At 46.3% G+C, this 18,548-nt stretch overlaps 1 protein-coding gene and 1 long non-coding RNA gene across 5 annotated transcripts in view; one reads left to right on the top strand and one right to left on the bottom strand.

The window, feature by feature from the left end:
• Positions 1–18,548, bottom strand: part of VIPR1 (vasoactive intestinal peptide receptor 1) — a 370,245-nt gene that overhangs the window by 252,405 nt on the left and 99,292 nt on the right. For all 4 annotated transcript variants that reach the window (XM_068235121.1, XM_068235122.1, XM_068235124.1 and 1 more), the window contains exon 2: positions 9,278–9,374. In XM_068235121.1, the coding sequence (XP_068091222.1) occupies positions 9,278–9,374 (97 nt within the window). The remainder of the gene's footprint in view (positions 1–9,277; positions 9,375–18,548) is intronic.
• Positions 1–18,548, top strand: part of LOC137517998 (uncharacterized) — a 180,016-nt gene that overhangs the window by 68,415 nt on the left and 93,053 nt on the right. The window lies entirely within an intron of this gene.

Here is an 18,548-nt window from a genome sequence, read left to right as displayed (position 1 = left end):
AAAAATTGTAAAATTTAAAATATGTGAAAACTTAGACTAATAAGAAGTACGTTTTTTCCAGAGTAAAATGAGCCATAAATTACTTCTCTCCTATGTTGCTGTCACTTACAGTAGGTAGCAGAAAATCTGACAGAAGCGGCAGGTTTTGGACTAGTCCATCTCTTCTTAGGGGATTCTCAGCAAGGCTTTTATTCCTTATAAAGATATTCCCTAAAAAGGATTTAAACAATGATGCTGGCCAGCCTCCCTGCTCGCTGCACACTTTTTCGGCAGTTGGACAGAGCAACTGCCATTCACTAAGTGCTTTTGAAAATAAATGAATCCCTGAGAATCCCACCATGAAGAGATGGACTAGTCCAAAACCTGTCGCTTCTGTCAGATTTCTGCTGCCTACTGTAAGTGACAGCAACATAGGAGAAAAGTAATTTATGGCTCATTTTACTCTGGAAACAACTTACTTCTTATTTGTTATGTTTGCACATGTTTTAAATTTTACAATTTTTCGCCAAAGTGCCCCTTTAAGGTCATTTGTGTTGGTAATTTTGTATCTCGTGATGACTTACAGGCACAAGGCTTTTGCTGTACTGGAATTTCCAGCATGTCGACCAGCAGGAAGCGTAATTATTGTCCGAGTCCCTCCGACAAATCATAGCGGCAATCTCGCCTCTCTCCGGATAATGGAGATTTGTGTTTGCAGAGCAGCTCTATCCATTCTCTCTCCGCCAAGTACAGACTCTACGGCCAATAGGTGAGAGCAAATATTGAATCACCGCCTCACCAAAGAAAATACCCCCTCTCCCCCTGGTGAGTGGCGATCAGGGGGCAGAGGCCCCGGGAGCTGTGAGCGGAGGAGCGGGGGTGGCCTACCGCCTGTCTCGTAATTCGCTTTGCTTCTTTCTGCGTGGTTTACTAGAAACTGCAAATTGTTACAGGAAAGCATTTAATGACAGTTATTAATTCTCATTACTGAAACGCTATTTCCATGCCTGAACGTGATTTAAAGGACAAGCTGTGTGGTAAGACTGCAGATTTTCCAGGGAAAAATGTTTGCTGCTCGATTATGGGATGAGGGGGAGAGAGCTCTTTGGTAATGTATGGCAAAAAGTTAAAGAGGAACTTTAACCTAAGATTGAACTTCATCCCAATCAGTACCCCTCCCGCAGTGTGACCATGGTCCCAGAGGCGGGACAAGGTCCTCCAGCACCCAAGGCTGAGACACCAAAGTGCGCCCCTCCATCCCTGCCACCCCAGCCATCACACACTGATTGCTATTAGACTAAGAGGGCCACAGGGCCCACAACCTCCCCAACACCTTAATATCTAGTTATCTGGCTTGCAGTCACTGCTATGTATCCCCTTTTCTTATTTCTTTCTGCTTCAAACACAATTAGGAATGACAGCTGAATGAATTGTGCGCCCCCTCCTACACTGCGCCCTGAGGCTGGAGCCTCTCCAGCCTATGCCTCGGCCCGGCCCTGCATGGTCCTGACAGTTTGCTGTCTGTGAACCTCATTGCATTATGGGAAATAACGGCTGGGGATCACCTTGGGGGAGCGGCAGCCAGCTCAGGGCCCTGGGGAAATTGCCCAGGTTGCCCATATGGTAGCAGCCCTGTTTAAAACATTACAGTAAAGGTGATACTGTAGTAACAAAGTGTATTTCCCATCTGTGTGCAGCAAGACAAAGAGACCCTGTCTAGTAGAGGACATAGCGTTGTTCCCAGCAGGTCAGCTCCCAGGTCAGGCATCTCTTTATGTCCGCTCATTGAGTTTTATAGATATTAAAACATATGCAATCGACCAGCTGTGGAGGGCTATTGGATTTGGGGATCATTAGATTAAGGGGGGGGGGGGGGGGGGGGATTAAAAGATTAATGGTTTTTACACCAAACGGCCAGGCAAAAATAGATCAATCACGCTGCAGAGTCTGGGCCGCCACACCGCAGACCTTGTTACGATAACATACATGATGGATACACAGCTTCCAGCTTCGCTCAAAACAATTAAGATAAAATGGCCCTTTCTAGAAGCTGGGCAGCTGGGGGGATTTTCCTTATTAGCATTCATGGAAATCCAGCGAGGGATTGCGTCACCGGTCGAGGATCAGGTAACGGCGGTGACAGACTGTCAGCGCCATCGCTGCTTGCCTCCAACAGCCTCCTGCGCCAACAGCGCAAAAAACGAAGATGGGGCTGGTGCAACAAATTCTAATCTAAGAAAGGCTAACCAATTCCTTAAAGAGGAACTCCAGAGAAAATAATGAAATAAAAAAGTGCTTCATTTTTACAATATTTTTGCCCATTGTAAAATCTTTCCTTTCCTCTCCCCGATTTACATTCTGACATTTATGACATGGTGACATTTTTACTTCTGGAAGGTGATGTCAGTGGAAGGAGATACTGCTTGCTTTTTTGGCAGTTGGAAAACCGCTATAAACAGCTATTTCCCACAATGCAACAAGGCTCCCACAGTGTGATTTCAGAACCATGGTCCTGACATCACACTGTGGGAGGGGTTTCACCACAATATCAGCGATACAGACGCCCCCTGATGATCCGTTTCTGAAAAGGAATAGATTTCTCATGGGAAAGGGGGTATCAGCTACTGATTGGGATGAAGTTCAATTCTTGGCTACTGTTTCTCTTTAAAGGGATACTGTAGGGGGTCGGAGGAAAATGAGTTGTACTTACCCGGGGCTTCTAACGGTCCCCCGCAGACATCCTGTGTTGGCGCAGCCACTCACCGATGCTCCGGCCCCGCCTCCGGTTTACTTCTGGAATTTCTGACTTTAAAGTCAGAAAACCACTGCGCCTGCACGCCAGTGTCCTCGCTCCCGCTGATGTCACCAGGAGTGTACTGCGCAGACACAGACCATACTGGGCCTGCGCTGTGCGCTCTTGGTGACATCAGCGGGATCGAGGACACGGCAACGCAGGCGCAGTGGTTTTCAGACTTTAAAGTCTGAAATTCCAGAAGTGAACCGGAGGTGGGGCCGGAGCATCGGTGAGTGGCTGCGCCAACACAGGATGTCTGCGGGGGACCGTTAGAAGCCCCGGGTAAGTACAACTAATTTTCCCCTGACCCCCCTACAGTATCCCTTTAACCCATTCGCGTTCCGTCGTTTTCACTTGAGAAATGTTCACCTCCCATTCATTAGCCTATAACTTTATCACTACTTATCACAATGAACTGATCTATATCTTGTTTTTTCCGCCACCAATTAGGCTTTTTTTGGGGGGTACATTTTGCTAAGAGCCACTTTACGTAAATGCATTTTAACAGGAAGAATAAGAAAAAAACGAAAAAAAATCATTATTTCTCAGTTTTCAGCCATTATAGTTTTAAAATAATACATGCCTCCATAATTAAAACTCACGTATTGTATTTGCCCATATGTCCCGGTTATTACACCGTTAAAATTATGTCCCTATCACAATGTATGGCGACAATATTTTATTTGGAAATAAAGGTGCATTTTTTCCGTTTTGCATCTATCACTATTTACAAGTTTAAAATAAAAAAAAATATAGAAATATTTCATCTTTACATTGATATTTAAAAAGTTTAGACCCTTAGGTAAATATTTACATTTTTTTTTTATTGTAATGTTTTTTTTTTTTTTTATATTAAACATTTTATTTGAGTATTTTTGGGAGGGTGGGATGTAAACAATAGTTTTATAATGTAAATGTGTCTTGAGTTTTATTTTTTTTTACTTTTAGTTGTAGTTTTACTTTTTGGCCACAAGATGGTGGCCATGAGTTTGTTTACATAACGTCACTCTAAGCGTAACATACGCTTAGAGAGACGCATGGGGTAGGTAACAGGCAGAAAAAGCGCAGCTTCCGAGAGAAGCTGTTGCTTTTTCAACGGGGGAGAGGTATCAGTGATCGAGCACCATAGCCCGATTTACTGATTGCCTGGCTAACGAACCGCGGGCCGGGAGCGCGCGTGCACGCGCGCGATCGACCGCGGTAGCGCGCATGGTTCCTGGACGTAGTTTCTACGGCCAGGAACTAAAATAGGTTAAAGTGGACCTGAACTCTTGCACAGGACAGAAGGAAAACCTAAATACCCATTCCCCCTGTATGTATTTAGAGAGTTTAGCTTTAGCCTGTCTAATTCCCGATCATCTGTGACTAAATCACAACTGTAATTTGATCTCTCAGCCGTGTCAGGTCAGGAGTCTCCTCTGGCATGGCAGAGCAGCTAATTGGTAAACACGATGTTAACCCTATGTCTGCTGCCATGAAAGCAGGAAGTAGACACACTGCAGATTTATTGCAGGATTTGTATCAGCTGTAACAAAATAAAATCTTTAAAGGTTATTATGCTATTGCTTATCTTTTACAGCAGAGAGGAAGTTCTGAGTTTAGGTCTGCTTTAAAGAGACTCTGTAACATGAAAAAGATCCCCTGGGGGGTACTCACCTCGGGTGGGGGAAGCCTCCGGATCCTAATGAGGCTTCCCACACCGTCCTCTGTCCCTCAGGGGTCTCGCCGCAGCCCTCCGAACAGCCGGCGACTGTGCCGACTGTCAGTTCAATATTTACCTTTGCTGGCTCCAGCGGGGGCGCTGTGGCGGCTTTCCGTTCCGAACTACACGGAAATACCCGATCTCATTCGGGTCCGCTCTACTGCGCAGGCGCAGGAAACTTGCGCCTGCGCAGTAGAGCAGATCCGACGGCGATCGGGTATTTCCGTGTAGTTCTGAGCCGACAGCCGTCAGAGCGCCTGCGCAGGAGCCAGGAAGGTAAATATTACGTCACGGCTGCACGGACTCCACGGAGGGCTGCAGTGAGACCCCTGACGGATGAAGGACGGCGTGGGAAGCCTCATTAGGATCCGGAGGCTTCCCCCACCCGAGGTGAGTACCCCCCAGGGGATCTTTTCATGTTACAGTTCCTCTTTAAGGTGGCCACACACCATACAATTTGTTATCTTTGCTTTCAATCTGAGAATTACAATACATTTTTCTGATTGATTGTAACAGATGAACATTCAATGTTTACCTAATTATAATAAAAAAAAAAATATTGAAAATTCTGAAAAAGGTTGTATGGCTCTTTAAAACAAGAAACTGGCAATCTACCCTACACCATCCAATTGCCATAGAAACGGATCAGAGAAATGAGCCACTTTCAACCGACTTATATTGAAAGAATGGGAAATTCGATCAGATTTCTCACTGAAACAGGAAAAAAAAACGTTCAATTTTTCTGTACAACCGATCGTTTTAAACAAATTGGTGTAAAATTGGATCTTTTGATTGCATGGTGTGTGGCCACCTTTAGGCCTTGATCACTTCATAAATCGCAATCGCTGACACCAGCATTTTGTGCGCAATTTTTATTTTTTAGCGCCTCTCGGCGCTTACCTGTGCGTTAGGGATTTTTTGTAAAGCACTTTGGCAGAGCGATTCGTTTTCTCACTTCCTGACCCGGAAATGAATAAATACAATGTATTTACTCATGAAAGTGCTGTGGAAATCGCTATACAAAGCGCTTTTTTTGTTTTGCATTTCCCTATACCTTCCATTGAGGCAAATCGCCCCGAAAATGGTACAGGCAGCGCTTTGGAGAGCGGATCGTAATCGAACCGCTCAGATGTGAACACTCTCATAGGGGATCATTGCACAAACGCTTTTAGGGCGATTTTTTTAAATCGCCGGCGCTTAAAAAACCCCGAAAACGCTCTAGGTGTGAACAAGTCTTTAGGGTAGGGTCTCACTAGCAGCAAAGCCCTGCACCAATTGAACCCTATTGGGTTCGCAAAAGCGCTGCTTTCAGCAATTTTGCAATTGACCTAGAAACGATTGCTATAGATGACAATGAGGGCCAATCGCTCCAGGAGTCGTGGAGAAAATCGTGGTACTTCCGACATTTGAACACTAGAATGATTTCCGAATTAAGCCTATTAATGCCCAGCTAAAGTCATGAGAAAATATTTCTTACAGAGAACCCAATGGGACAACCACAAAAACCACAAAGACACATTGGGCTCGATTCACAAAGCGGTGATAACCCAGTTAAAGACTTTAGGCGTGATAACCATTTTTATCATGCCTAAACTCAGTTTAGGCATGATAAGTTTAGGCATGATAAGTTTAGGCATGATAAGTTTAGATAAGTTTAGATCGCGCGCAAAGTCCCGCACGCAAAGCAGCGCCATTAAACTCTATGCAAAGTGCACCAGACTTTGCTAGCGCAAAACTTTTGATCAGCTGTGCACTGCGGTGCTAACCCAGTTGGTGCTTAAACTTATCACGCCTAAAAACTTATCACACCTAAACTTATCATGCCTAAACTTATCACACCTAAACTTATCACACCTAAACTTATCACACCTAAACTTATCACACCTAAACTTATCACACCTAAACTTATCATGCCTAAACAGAGTTTAGGCGTGATAAAGGGCTTTTCACTAGCGTGCTAACTGTTAGCACCGCTTTGTGAATCAGGCCCATAGAATATGGCTACATTCACAGCGGGCGCCCGGCCTACACAGCATACACACTACACAGTCCACACAACGTTCTCTGTAACAGAAGGAACACATTGCAATGGAATGGGAAGATTGCACCGCCACACATTATCCGCGCGTTGTGTTGCATACAGTGAAGCACACAGTCAATGAAAAGTATGCTTCCCTGTCACTGTTTACATGCAAGTTTTTGCAGTAGCGCACTTGGAATGCTGAACGCTGTTATACCGCACCAGCCGCACTATCAACGTCACATAGGCGGTGCATTGTATTGATGAGCACAAATTTCTCATATTCGTAATTTCACATCGTAATTCGCAGTTTTTAAAAAAAGACCTTGTAGTTGGTTTTTTTTTATATAAAATCGATTTTAAAAATGCAAAGTAAAAATGTTTTTTAAACTGTCATTTTTCTGAGTTTAAAAAAACGCTTCTCCTTTGCATTTTCTAAGATCTATTTTCTCAAAAACTACAAGGTCTTTTTGAAAAACATTTTTTTGCCTTACTCCCGTCCTTACCCTTAACATACGTAGCAATTTTGGCAACATTTCTGCGAACATTATGTGAAATTAGGAATGGGCTACACAATAATCAGTTGAATGTTCAGATTGTAGTGTAAGGACGTATGGCCATATTTGTGAAAATGTATGCAAAATTTACACGTAATCAAATTAGCAGATTTCAGGGCTCTTTCACACTTGGACGTTGCGTTGCAGGGGACGTTAAGGTCGCATAACGTTCCCCTAACGCAACGCATGGTGGTGCTGAAGGTGGACGCTACATAGAGCCGCGGTATGCGGCTCTTGGTGCGCCATTTTCGTTTGATAGTGATAGAACGAAAACAGCGCATGCGTCAAGAGACTGTGGAGACCACGTGATCGGAACACTCCGCATCATGTGGTCCCGCCAGCCAATAAGCGGCCGCTCCAGGAAGTAAACACTGCAGTGCAGTGAATATTAATTAGCCATGTGGCTATGCACAATAGCGGGCTCTCCCCTCCTCCTCTCCTGCATTTAAAAAACAGAAAAACAACATTACTGAGCATGTGCAAACAGTCTAATGCGGGTAAAACCGCGTATAACGCACAGCATGCTGCACTTTCATAGAACGTCCAGAGTTACAATGTAACACAACGTGGGCACTGTGAACAGCCCATTGATTTTTCATTACTGTGCGTTGGGCTGCGTTACAAGCTGCTCTAACGTGCGCCTGTAACGTCGCACTGTGAAAGCAGCCTCAACCATCACTAGCACCTTGTAGTGCGGAAAGCCTCTTTGGGCAGCACGGTGGCGTAGTGGTTAGCTCTCTTGCCTTGCAGCACTGGGTCCCTGGTTCGAATCCCAGCCAGGGCACTATCTGCAAAGAGTTTGTATGTTCTCTCCGTGCCTGGGTGGGTTTCCTCCGGGCACTCCGGTTTCCTCCCACATTCCAAAAACATACAGATAAGTTAATTGGCTCCCTCTAAAAATTGGCCCTAGACTACAGTACTTACACTACATAATATAGACATATGGCAATGGTAGGGATTAGATTGTGAGCTCCTTTGAGGGACAGTTAGTGACAAGATATATATTTACACTGTACAGCGCTGCGTAATATGTCTACGCTATATAAATACTAAATAATAATAATAATAATTTGCAGTGCGGCCATTACCCCGCACTGCAACGCACTGATGTAAACGTAGCCTTTGGCCTAGTTCCCATTGCGTTCCGATATCGTGTCCATTCGTGTTGGCAGTTTTTTGAGGCATTTTTTTTTTCCTTTCCCGGTGCTTGGGTGGGCAATGCGTTTTTGTTAAAAGCTTTTCCAGAGTGTTTTTTTAATTCACTTCCTGACGCAAGTGAACTATTTGATCCGGAAAATAAATAAATAAAATGTAATTATTTTTAAAAACGCGAACGCAATCGCTGCACAAAGCGATTTTGTGAGCGTTTTGCGTTTTTCCTATACCTTCCATTCAGGGCAAATCGTCCTGAAAATGGTCCATGCAGTGCTTATGTCAACTGACAGAGCACAGAACGCTCCAATCTGAACTGCACCATAGGAAAGCTTAGGGTGGCCGCTTTTAAGGCGCTTTTGAAAAATCGTCAGCGCTTAAAGTGAACCTAAAGGCAACCAAAAAAAATGAGATTAACTCACCTGGGGCTTCCCTCAACCCCCTGCAGACGATCGGTGCCCTCGCAGCTCCGGTCCGATGCCTCTGGACCCGCAATAGCAGCATAGGGGGCGATATACAGGCTGGGAACGCGAAGAATCACTCGCACTCCCATGCCTGTCGGCCGGTGACGGCCAAACCGGAAGTGTTCGCCGGCGGGTCCTGGGCCATCGGAGCGGAGCTGCAAGGGCACCGATCGTCTGCAGGGGGCTGAGGGAAGCCCCCGGTGAGTTAATCTCATTTTTTTTTTTTTACTTTAGGTTATCTTTAAAAAAGTCCAAAAGCGCCTCTAGTGTGAACGAGCTCTCAATCTTCCTGAAAATCGATTTGTTTTTTATTTTTTCTAAATATATATTTCATGAAAATGTGTTCAATTTTTTTCAGACAGTAACTTTTCAAGACTATAGCCTCATCCCTCATTTTCTCCAACTCTCCTTCCAAAAATTCTTATTTCAAGAAAAGCACAGCATGTTTTTCACAAACATTCTCGTCATCGCTAAACTATGAAGATTTTCGAAGAACTTTTTGGCAAAGCCTTATTGTGGCCTTATTTGCACACGCTTATCGCTGGTTGTTACGACATCCATAGTCCTACACAGGATATTAACGGACTGACACAAAATCTGTGCTCCTACCTGCAGAGTCGTTGAAGTAGTCAGCATGGGTGACGCATTCGGCATGTTTGCGCTCAATCGTCAGGATAATAGAACACTCCTCCGTAATGCAACGTATCTGCGGGAAGGATGGGAGAAAAAGATCAGGTTACATAAATTATTATATTTATGCTTTAAATTGTGCGGATTTGTGTTCTCTGTACATTTTTTTTTAGATACCAGCCTACAGTGTAGCTGTGCTTTTTAAGCCTGGAAAAATACAGCCCCTCCAGGACGCCATGGACTCAGGGGGGAAGATGCAATTTCTTGCAAAGCACTTTGTGATTTCCCTATACCTTCCATTGAGCCAAAGCACTCAGAAAATGGTACAGACAGCGCTTTGCTGAGCGGATCGGAATCGAACCACTCATATGTGAACACTCTCATAGGGAATCATTGCACAAGCTCTTTTAGGGCGATTTCTAAAAATCGCTGGCACTTAAAAAAAAACGAAAGCGCCCTTAGTGTGAACAATCCCTTAGGGCCTGTTTCCACTACACGCAGATTCTGCGTGCAGAAAACTGACTCCAATAAATGCCTATGGGAAATCTGCATCAGAAAAATCGCGTTCAGTGGAAACAGGCCCATAGGCATTCATTGGAGTCAGTTTTCTGCATGCAGAGGAAACAGGCCCTAATACACTGTTTTTGAAGTAATTAGGGCTCCGTCTTTTGACGGAAACAAAAAAACACAGAACATTTATATCGAGCTTTTCTCCTGGCGGACTCAAAGCGCCAGAGCTGCAGCCACTAGGACGCGCTCTATAGGCAGTAGCAGTGTTAGGTAGTCTTGCCCAAGGTCTCCTACTGAATAGGTGCTGGCTTACTGAACAGGTAGAGCCAAGATTCGAACCCAGGTCTCCTGTGTCAGAGGCAGAGCCCTTAACCATTACACTTTCCAGCCACCGCCAAAAACCAAATTACTGTCTGAGAGCCGCTTTAGCGGTAAATTCTATTACGGCCTTTGGCGGCGCCGGTTGCGCTGAGATCTCTACTGCTGTTTTCCTTTGGTTCGCTTAGAAAAGTGCTGCTTAGTTGGCCCCAGGCCTTAAGGGGCCCGTACACTGGTCGATTTCAGCCATCTATGGAATCGATCGATACTATGGAATCAATCGGAAATCGATTCTATCAAATCAGCTGATCGATTTGCGCCCGATTTTGATCGATTTGATTTATCTGACATGATGGAAAATCTACGTCGATCTGCTGCTGGCAGCCGATCAATGGCCCATAGAGTGGCATTGGATCTAATGGTCCAATAATGCATTTAGATCGATTTCCTGAAATCTATTGAAATCTATCTGATGGTTGAATCTGCTGCAAATCTTTAAGTGTATGGCCATAACAGTGTAAATCAGGGTGAGAAAAGATTTTACAACGTCCAAACACTAAAAAAAGGCCATTTTATTACTGTATATTCTGGCGTGTAAGACTTTTTAACCCTTGAAAACCTTCTGAAGAGTCAGGGGTGGTCTTATACGCCGGGTGTCATTGATGCCGGGTGATACGCCCTATCCTGTTACCGCCTCTCTCAGATCTTGCTGCTGAGGACTGTAGTGAAGCGGCGCAGGCGCACATGTGTGAGATCCTATCCTGTTACGGCCTCTCAGATCTCGCTGCTGAGGACTGTAGTGAAGCGGCGCAGGCGCACATGTGTGAGATCTGAGAGTCAGAGAAGGAGGTAAATAGGATACAAGGGCGGGGCCAGAAGGGTGAAAGAGGCGTGTTTTATGGGCACAGCGCGACCTATTCTTCCATACCGCTCTGATAAACAGGTAGACAGGGAGAGCTGACCAATCCACATAGGGAGAGTTCACCAATCCAACCAGTCAATTGCCTATATACTGTTATATACTGGGTACCACATACAGTACAGCTCCAATATCTGTTCATACATAGCACCAGTATATGATAGTTTTTTTTATTTTTTATTTGGTGTGCGTTGGAAGAGGGGTAGTCAGGGGTAGTCAGTCCAGTGGCTGGATGGTGTAATGGTTAAGGGCAGGGGCGTAACTAGGCCCCACCGGGCCCCCCTGCAGATTTTCTGAGCGCCCCCCCCCCCCCCCCCGGGGCCCGCTCGCGGCCGTTTTGTGGGTGCTGGAGGGGTGGCAGCATGAGGGGAAAGCCTTGCCCACAGTCGGCGGGGAGAGGGGTAGTTCCCCCCTCTCCCTCACCTCGGGGCTCTCCCCTCTGCGCTCCCCTCCAGCTCGTAAGTGTCTGTGGGGCTGTGGTGGGCAGCGAGCGGCGGGCAGATACATACCTGCTTCCGTGCGTTCCATCGGAGACTTCTCCCTCTAGCGGCTGACGTCACTTCCGGAAGTGACGTCAGCCGCTAGAGGGAGAAGTCTCCGATGGAACGCACGGAAGCAGGTATGTATCTGCCCGCCGCTCGCTGCCCACCACAGCCCCACAGACACTTACGAGCTGGAGGGGAGAGCCCCGAGGTGAGGGAGAGGGGGGAACTACCCCTCTCCCCGCCGACTGTGGGCAAGGCTTTCCCCTCATGCTGCCACCCCTCCAGCACCCACAAAACGGCCCCGAGCGGGCCCCAGGGGGGGGGCGGGCCCCCCCGCGGGCGCAGGGGCTGCAGGGCCTATTCCTACGCCCCTGGTTAAGGGCTCTGCCTCTGATGCAGGAGACCAGGGTTCAAATCTCGGCTCTGCCTGTTCAGTAAGCCAGCACCTATTCAGTAGGAGACCTTTGGCAAGTCTCCCTAACACTGCTACTGCCTATAGAGTGTGCCCTAATGGCTGTAGCTCTGGTACTTTGAGTCCACCAGGAGAAAAGCGCAATATAAATGTTATTTGTCTTGTCTTATATGGCGAGTATATCCCAAACTCTATGTTTTAACTGGAAAAGTTGGGGGGTCGCCTTATATACCCAGCCATCTTATTCACCGGAATATACAGTAAAGGTAGCCATACACTGGTCGATTTGCCATCAGATTCGACCAACAGATAGATCCCTCTCTGATCAAATCTGATCAGAGAGGGATTGTATGGCTGCCTTTACTGCAAACAGATAGTGAATCGATTTCAGCATGAAACCGATCACAATCTGTGGGGGTGCTGCCGCTGACATTCCCCCCACCCGCATACATTACCGCTCCGCCGGCGCGTGTCACCGATGTCTTCTTCTCCTCTGGGCTCCGGGTTCCGGCTGGCTTCACTTCTTTCTGTCCGGGGAAGTTTAAACAGTAGAGGGCGCTCTACTGTTTAAACTTTTGCCGGGACAGGAAGAAGTGAAGCCTGCTGGACTCGGAGCCCAGCGTGGAGACGGAGCAGTGGTGACAGTGGGGACAAGCGCTGGCTGGATCAGGTAATGTATTGTGTCGGGCATTCGAACGCTGCTATCGACGCACTCCTGACCCGCCGGCGATCGAGAAAAATCTTCCGCACGGATGGCTGGATGGGAATCGATCGGAACGATTGATTTCAGACGGATCACAGTGATCGAATCTGCTGTATATCGGCGGGAAAATCGTTAGGTGTATGGGCACCTTTATTACTTTATTTTCACTACAGTTCCTCTTTAAATGTGAACGGAGAGCAGCTGACTTGCACATTGTACTGGGTCTGTGTTTCGGGAAGGTATGGGGCCAGAGGATCAGTACAGGAGCCAGCCAGGCAATATCTCTGACAATAAAGATAACAGACTGTATGGCCATCTGCCAGTTACCTCTGACTGACTTCACACATTACCAGGACAATCCACTGCAGGTTTCTTATACCTGAGCTGAGAGGAGGAGACTCACTGCGCAGCCAGAGCTACGCTGCCTGCACAGTCATTTGGATATTTCATGTTAAAGGGAATCTGAAGAGAAAATAAACTTCTGAGATAATGATCTGTATGTGTAGTACAGCTAAGAAACAGAACATTAGTAGCACTGATATGAGTCTCATATTGTTTCCAGTAAAGGAAGGGTTAAGAAACTTCAGTTATCTATGCAAAAGAGCTTCTCTGAGCTCTCCGACTAATTTAGTCAGAGAGCGGTGCTATTTTCTGAAGCACTTATACATCAAAGAAACAGTGAAAGACACCTTCAGATAAGGTTTTACCACCGGGAAGTTCCAAGGGTCATCAGCTCTGCTATGTCTTTTTTTATAGTTTAGCGACGTAACGACAGTGTTGCGCCAATTGGCGTGAACACGGTGGCTCCCCCAGGACCGCCTAATTAGCGTCAATTTCTTGGGTCGGAGATTGCAGGGGATCGCGTGCCTCCGTCATCAGCCTGACAGCGGCGATCTCCGTCTATTTACACTGTACAGCGCCTGCGATCTAAGGCAGTGCTGTACTGGGGGCAGCCGTGACGCTCGGCTGTCCCTCTGGAAGGCTCAGAGAACGATCAGCTGTCATAGGCTGATCGCTGTGAATAGCTGCCGGGGGGAAGGGAAAGAAAAAAAAAACATTTTATTAAAAAATAAATATAAATGTGTATATGTATATGTATGTATGTATATATATATATATATATGTATATATATATATATATATATACACATAAAGACAGCCTGCAGCAGCGATCGGAGCCCACCAACAGAAAGCTCTGTTGGCGGGCTGAAAAGGGGGAGGGGGGACTAATTAATCTACTAAAATATAGTGCTTTACAACGGGCCATTAAAGCTGCAGGGCACTAAATTGTAAAACATAGCCTGGTCACTAGGTGGGTGTAAGCCTGCGGTCCTTAAAGGGAACCAGAGACGAAGCACCCTCATGGATTTACCTTATAGATCAGTGGGAACATTAGAGAAAACATTATAGCTGAGTCATTATAGCAGAGCTAGAAGGGGGCAGGCTTGGGCTTGAAAAGACATCTGAGAAGACAGACTCAGCTATAATAATTCCTGAGCAAAGCCAGACTGAATGCTCAGTCAGGGATTTTATCAGGGCTGATAAGTAGCAGGCTTAGCTGTGAAGAATGAAACAGAGAGCAGGGTAGGTGTTTTCTCTAATGTTCCCACTGATATATATGGTAAAATACATGAGGGTGCTTCGTCTCTGGTTCCCTTTAAGAGGTTAAAATGCAGAGTAGTGTGTAAACTGCAAATATTAGAGAATGATGCAATGTTATAAAAAAGCTTTTTAACTTAAATAAAAATAGGAGACTCTTGTCTTTGCTACTAATTACTGATGTTCTATGGATTATCCGTACCACATATACAGTTCATTATCTCATACATTTTATTTTCGCTTCAGTGTCACTTTAAACCATAAATACATAAACGTCTAGCTAATGCTCCCATTCGCTGCTCTAACCGCCTCCACTCCTCTGGGACGGCGTTCCACTTTCCGCTCTTGGAACGGGGCTGCGGGGGATTTGCGACCGTCCAGATAGAAGAACGTTCAGTGAAGTCAGACTCGGGTGTTGAGTGATGGAATCTGGCTTGTATTCCCCGCTGTACTTCATCCCAAAGCTGTTGGATGGGATTCAAGTCTGGGCTCTTCGCAGGACAGTCATATTATTTCACTTAAGACGCTATAAACCATCTCTTGGCTTCTACGCACAACGACGCTGTCGCGGTAAAAAAAAAATCAGTTCCCGTAATATACAGTAAAATATATAAAAACCAAGTAGGAAGAGTACATGCAAAAAAGGGTACCTGCAAATTTGGGGGCCCTAAATATAGACTAGTAGAATATTAGTAAATTTGCAGATATTCTACTATTATGAAGTGCAAATTATAGAAAATATTGGTAAATGAAACTGATATAACAGCTAAACCTAACCAAATTCTCACACAGCCCTCTACCTATGCCTAACCCAAACCAACGCCCCTGCCAGTGCCTAACCCCAACCACTCTAACTCCAATTCCTAACCCTAACACCCCCCCTCACTCCCCCCCGCCCACTGATGCCTAACACAAACCAACCCCCCTGCCAGTGCCTAACCCCAATCACTCTAACTCTAATTCCTAACCCTAACACCCCCCCCCCCCACTGATGCCTAACCCAAACCAACTCCCCTACCAGTGCCTAACCCCAACCACTCTAATTCCAATACCTAACCCTCACCCCCCCGTCCCTACCCCCCCCCCCCCCGCCAACTGATGCCTAAAACAAACCAGCCCCCCTGCCAGTGCCTAACCCCAATCCCTCTCAGAGTTGTAGCAACTCGGGGGACAGGGGAAGGGACGGACACATAATTTGGGCACTGGCTACTGCCGGCGGCCACCAGGGCGGATTTAAGCCAAGGGCACATAGGTCATGGCCTAGGGCACCACATGATCAAGGGGTGGATGGGCAGCAGGCTATTCTAGGTAAAGAGGGAAGGGTCACCTGGCTACTCATACTGGAGGGAGGGGTGGTCATCAGGCTAACTGCACAGAAGGGGGAGGGTCATCTTGCTTCTTATACTAGAGAGAAGGAGGGGAGGGGTCATCAGGCTATCTAAACTGGAGGCGGGGGGAAGGGTCATCTAGCTGTCCATAATAGCGGGAAGGGTCATCGGGCTACTTATACTGGAGGGAGGGGGCAGGGTCAACTGGATACCTAAATTGGAGGAGGGGACATCTGGTTAGCTATACTGAAAGGGGGGGTGGCTGCTGACAGTGGCCTTAGGCGGTAAAAAGTGCAAATCCAGCCCCGGCGGCCACGTTACTTCATTTTTTTTCCAATTTGAGCTCTAGCAATCGTCAGCACCAGGTAAAAACCGCCTCTTAATCAAGCTGCGGCTTCAAATAGCCGGTGCTTTCCCCTCATAGCCGCGGTTCACATGGACCTTCTATGGGGTGCCCAAACATGGGCCTCCAACACCCAAATTTCCCATTACTGTTAGTATTCATTTTCTAAAAAGAGAGTGAATTGAGAGGGGTACAGGAAGACACTATCGTTGGCTCCCTCTGGGATGATTTCACTTGCTCAGATGTTGTCTCAGCTTCTGAAAGTTACTGAATCACTTACTCGGAACAAGTATGGAAATCAGGCAATGGCGTAATTACAATTTATGGGGCCACCAGTGAAACTTTGATGCCCCCCCCCCCCCCCAAAAAAAAATAAAAATGTTTACACTCCTTCCCTTGGTGCCCTTCACGGCGTCAGGTCATCATGATCTTCATACCCATAACAAGTGTAGCCACAAAACACCTGATCTGAATCTGATGTAATGTCCCCTGTATCGGAGGAAGTGAAGGTTAGTAGTTGGGGGCCCCCACAGTTCTGGGACCCACTGCAATCGCATGGGGCTACTCCCCTCTAGTTATACCCCGGAAATCAGGTGTCCTTACCCTATTACTGCCTGTTATCTCCCAGTATCCGACTCCACCTACTAAAGCTAAGGATCGGTTGGACAACCATTCTTTTAACCTGCTGAGCGGTCTGGACGAGCTCAGCTCTGCTCGTCCAACACCGCCAGAGGCTGCCGCTCAGGCCCTGCTGGGCCGATTTTCACCAAATAAAGTGCAGCACACGCAGCCGGCACTTTGCCAGCCGCGTGTGCTGCCTGATCGCCGCTGCAGCGCGGCGATCCGCCGCGTGCAGCGGCGAAAGAGGGTCCCCCCAGCCGCCCGAGCCGGAGGTCCATGACGTCACTCCGCTCATCGCCATGGCGACGAGGGAAGCGAAACACGGAGGGCCGCTCATTGCGGCCTTCCGTGTTATTTCTTGCCGCCGGAGGCGATCAGAAGATCGCCTCCGGAGCGCCCTCTAGTGGGCTTAAAAAAAACCCTCCCGCAGCCACCCTGGCGATTTAATCAGAACGCCAGGGTGGTTGGGTAGAAGGTTGGCTGCTTCCATATTCCACTCTTCTATATACCTTTAATTATCCCTTCTAACTTTGAAGGTAGAAAAATAATAAAAAATAAAAAACAAAAATAAAATAATAAAAACAAAAAACAAAAAATGTTTTGGCTAACACGGTACAGAAACATTTTTACTTATAACTTTGAACACACTTCAAACACGTGTCTTATCATCAACAAACACAATCTATCCTGATCCTCTAGTAACGTTTTACCGTTGTGGGTTTTAAGGGTGACTGGTAAATGGCTCTGATAATCTCAGCTACTAATTTGTTTGCAGACCGAGCAATTAGTTTTCCCCAGTTCAAACACAGAGAACAAGCTGTCTTTAGCTTTGCGGTGCTTCCATACAATATAAAGAATGTTTCCGACGACTTATTCAACCACAATCAAATGGACAAGTCAAGACCTGCCCGGTCTTCCGTGACTTTCCCCCACGTCCGTCAACATTGACAGTTTTGTGTGCAAAGAAATATTGAGTTACCAGGCATAGAAGATGAGGTGATATGGTGGGGCTCAGAGCGACATAATTAGACCATGGGCCCCACACCTCTCTCTGCCCTATGTTATTAGATTTTTCATTTTCAAGTCAACATGGAGTCAATCAAATAGGTCTGAGGAAAATCCCTCAAGTTCAGATGGATGGTGAACCAAAGTGTGAGCTCATTATTGGAGAGGAACTTTGGGATCTTAGACAGTACACAACTCTGAACCTACTCTGATCATTCCTGGTGGCTGCACTGTGGGGGGAGAGCTTAGGCATGAAGGGGCTACACCACAGGTGATTAGCAAAAGGACATGACTATACCAGGATATGACCAAGGGGGGGAGGAGGTGGTGGCATAATTACACTGGGCGAGGTTTACCAGCACAAATTAGTGAGGTGTAGTGATGGGCGGAAAAGTATTTCACATACGAGAACCCGTTTGCAAATTTTACCTTGAATATTTGCAAAACAATTGTTCGTGGCGAGCTCCATTGACGTTAATGAAAGGTAAACTTAAAGGAGGGATATATGGAGGCTGCCATATTGATTTCCTTTTAAGCAATAACAGTTGCCTGGCAGCCCCGCTGAGCTATTTGACTGCAGTAGTGTGAATCACACCTGAAACAAGCATGCAGCTAATTTTGTCAGATCTGAAAAAAATGTTAGAAACACCTGATCTGATGCATGCTTGTTCAGGGTTTGTGGCTAATACTATTAGAGACAGAGGATCAACAGAACAGCCAGGCAACTGGTATTGCTTAGAAGGAAATAAATATGGCAGCCTCCATATACCTCTCTACAGTTCTCCTTTAACTAAAACCTTCAGGGCATCTCTGCGGTCACACTTTCTTTTAAAGGGAATCTGAAGATAGTTAAAAAAAAAAAAAAGTTTCACTTACCTGGGACTTCTGCCAGCCCCAGGTAAGTGAAACCGGTCAGCATCAATAAGGAAAACAGTTGAGTCAGGCACTGCAGTGATTACTGTTTTAATGGTGTTTCAAATTGAAGTGAATCACCATAGTTGTATCAA

The sequence above is a fragment of the Hyperolius riggenbachi genome, chromosome 5, assembly GCF_040937935.1.
Source record: "Hyperolius riggenbachi isolate aHypRig1 chromosome 5, aHypRig1.pri, whole genome shotgun sequence".
Classification (NCBI taxonomy): Eukaryota; Metazoa; Chordata; class Amphibia; order Anura; family Hyperoliidae; genus Hyperolius; species Hyperolius riggenbachi.
The sequence above is the reverse complement of the archived record's forward strand: the minus strand, read 5'-3'. Positions and strand labels throughout refer to the sequence as shown.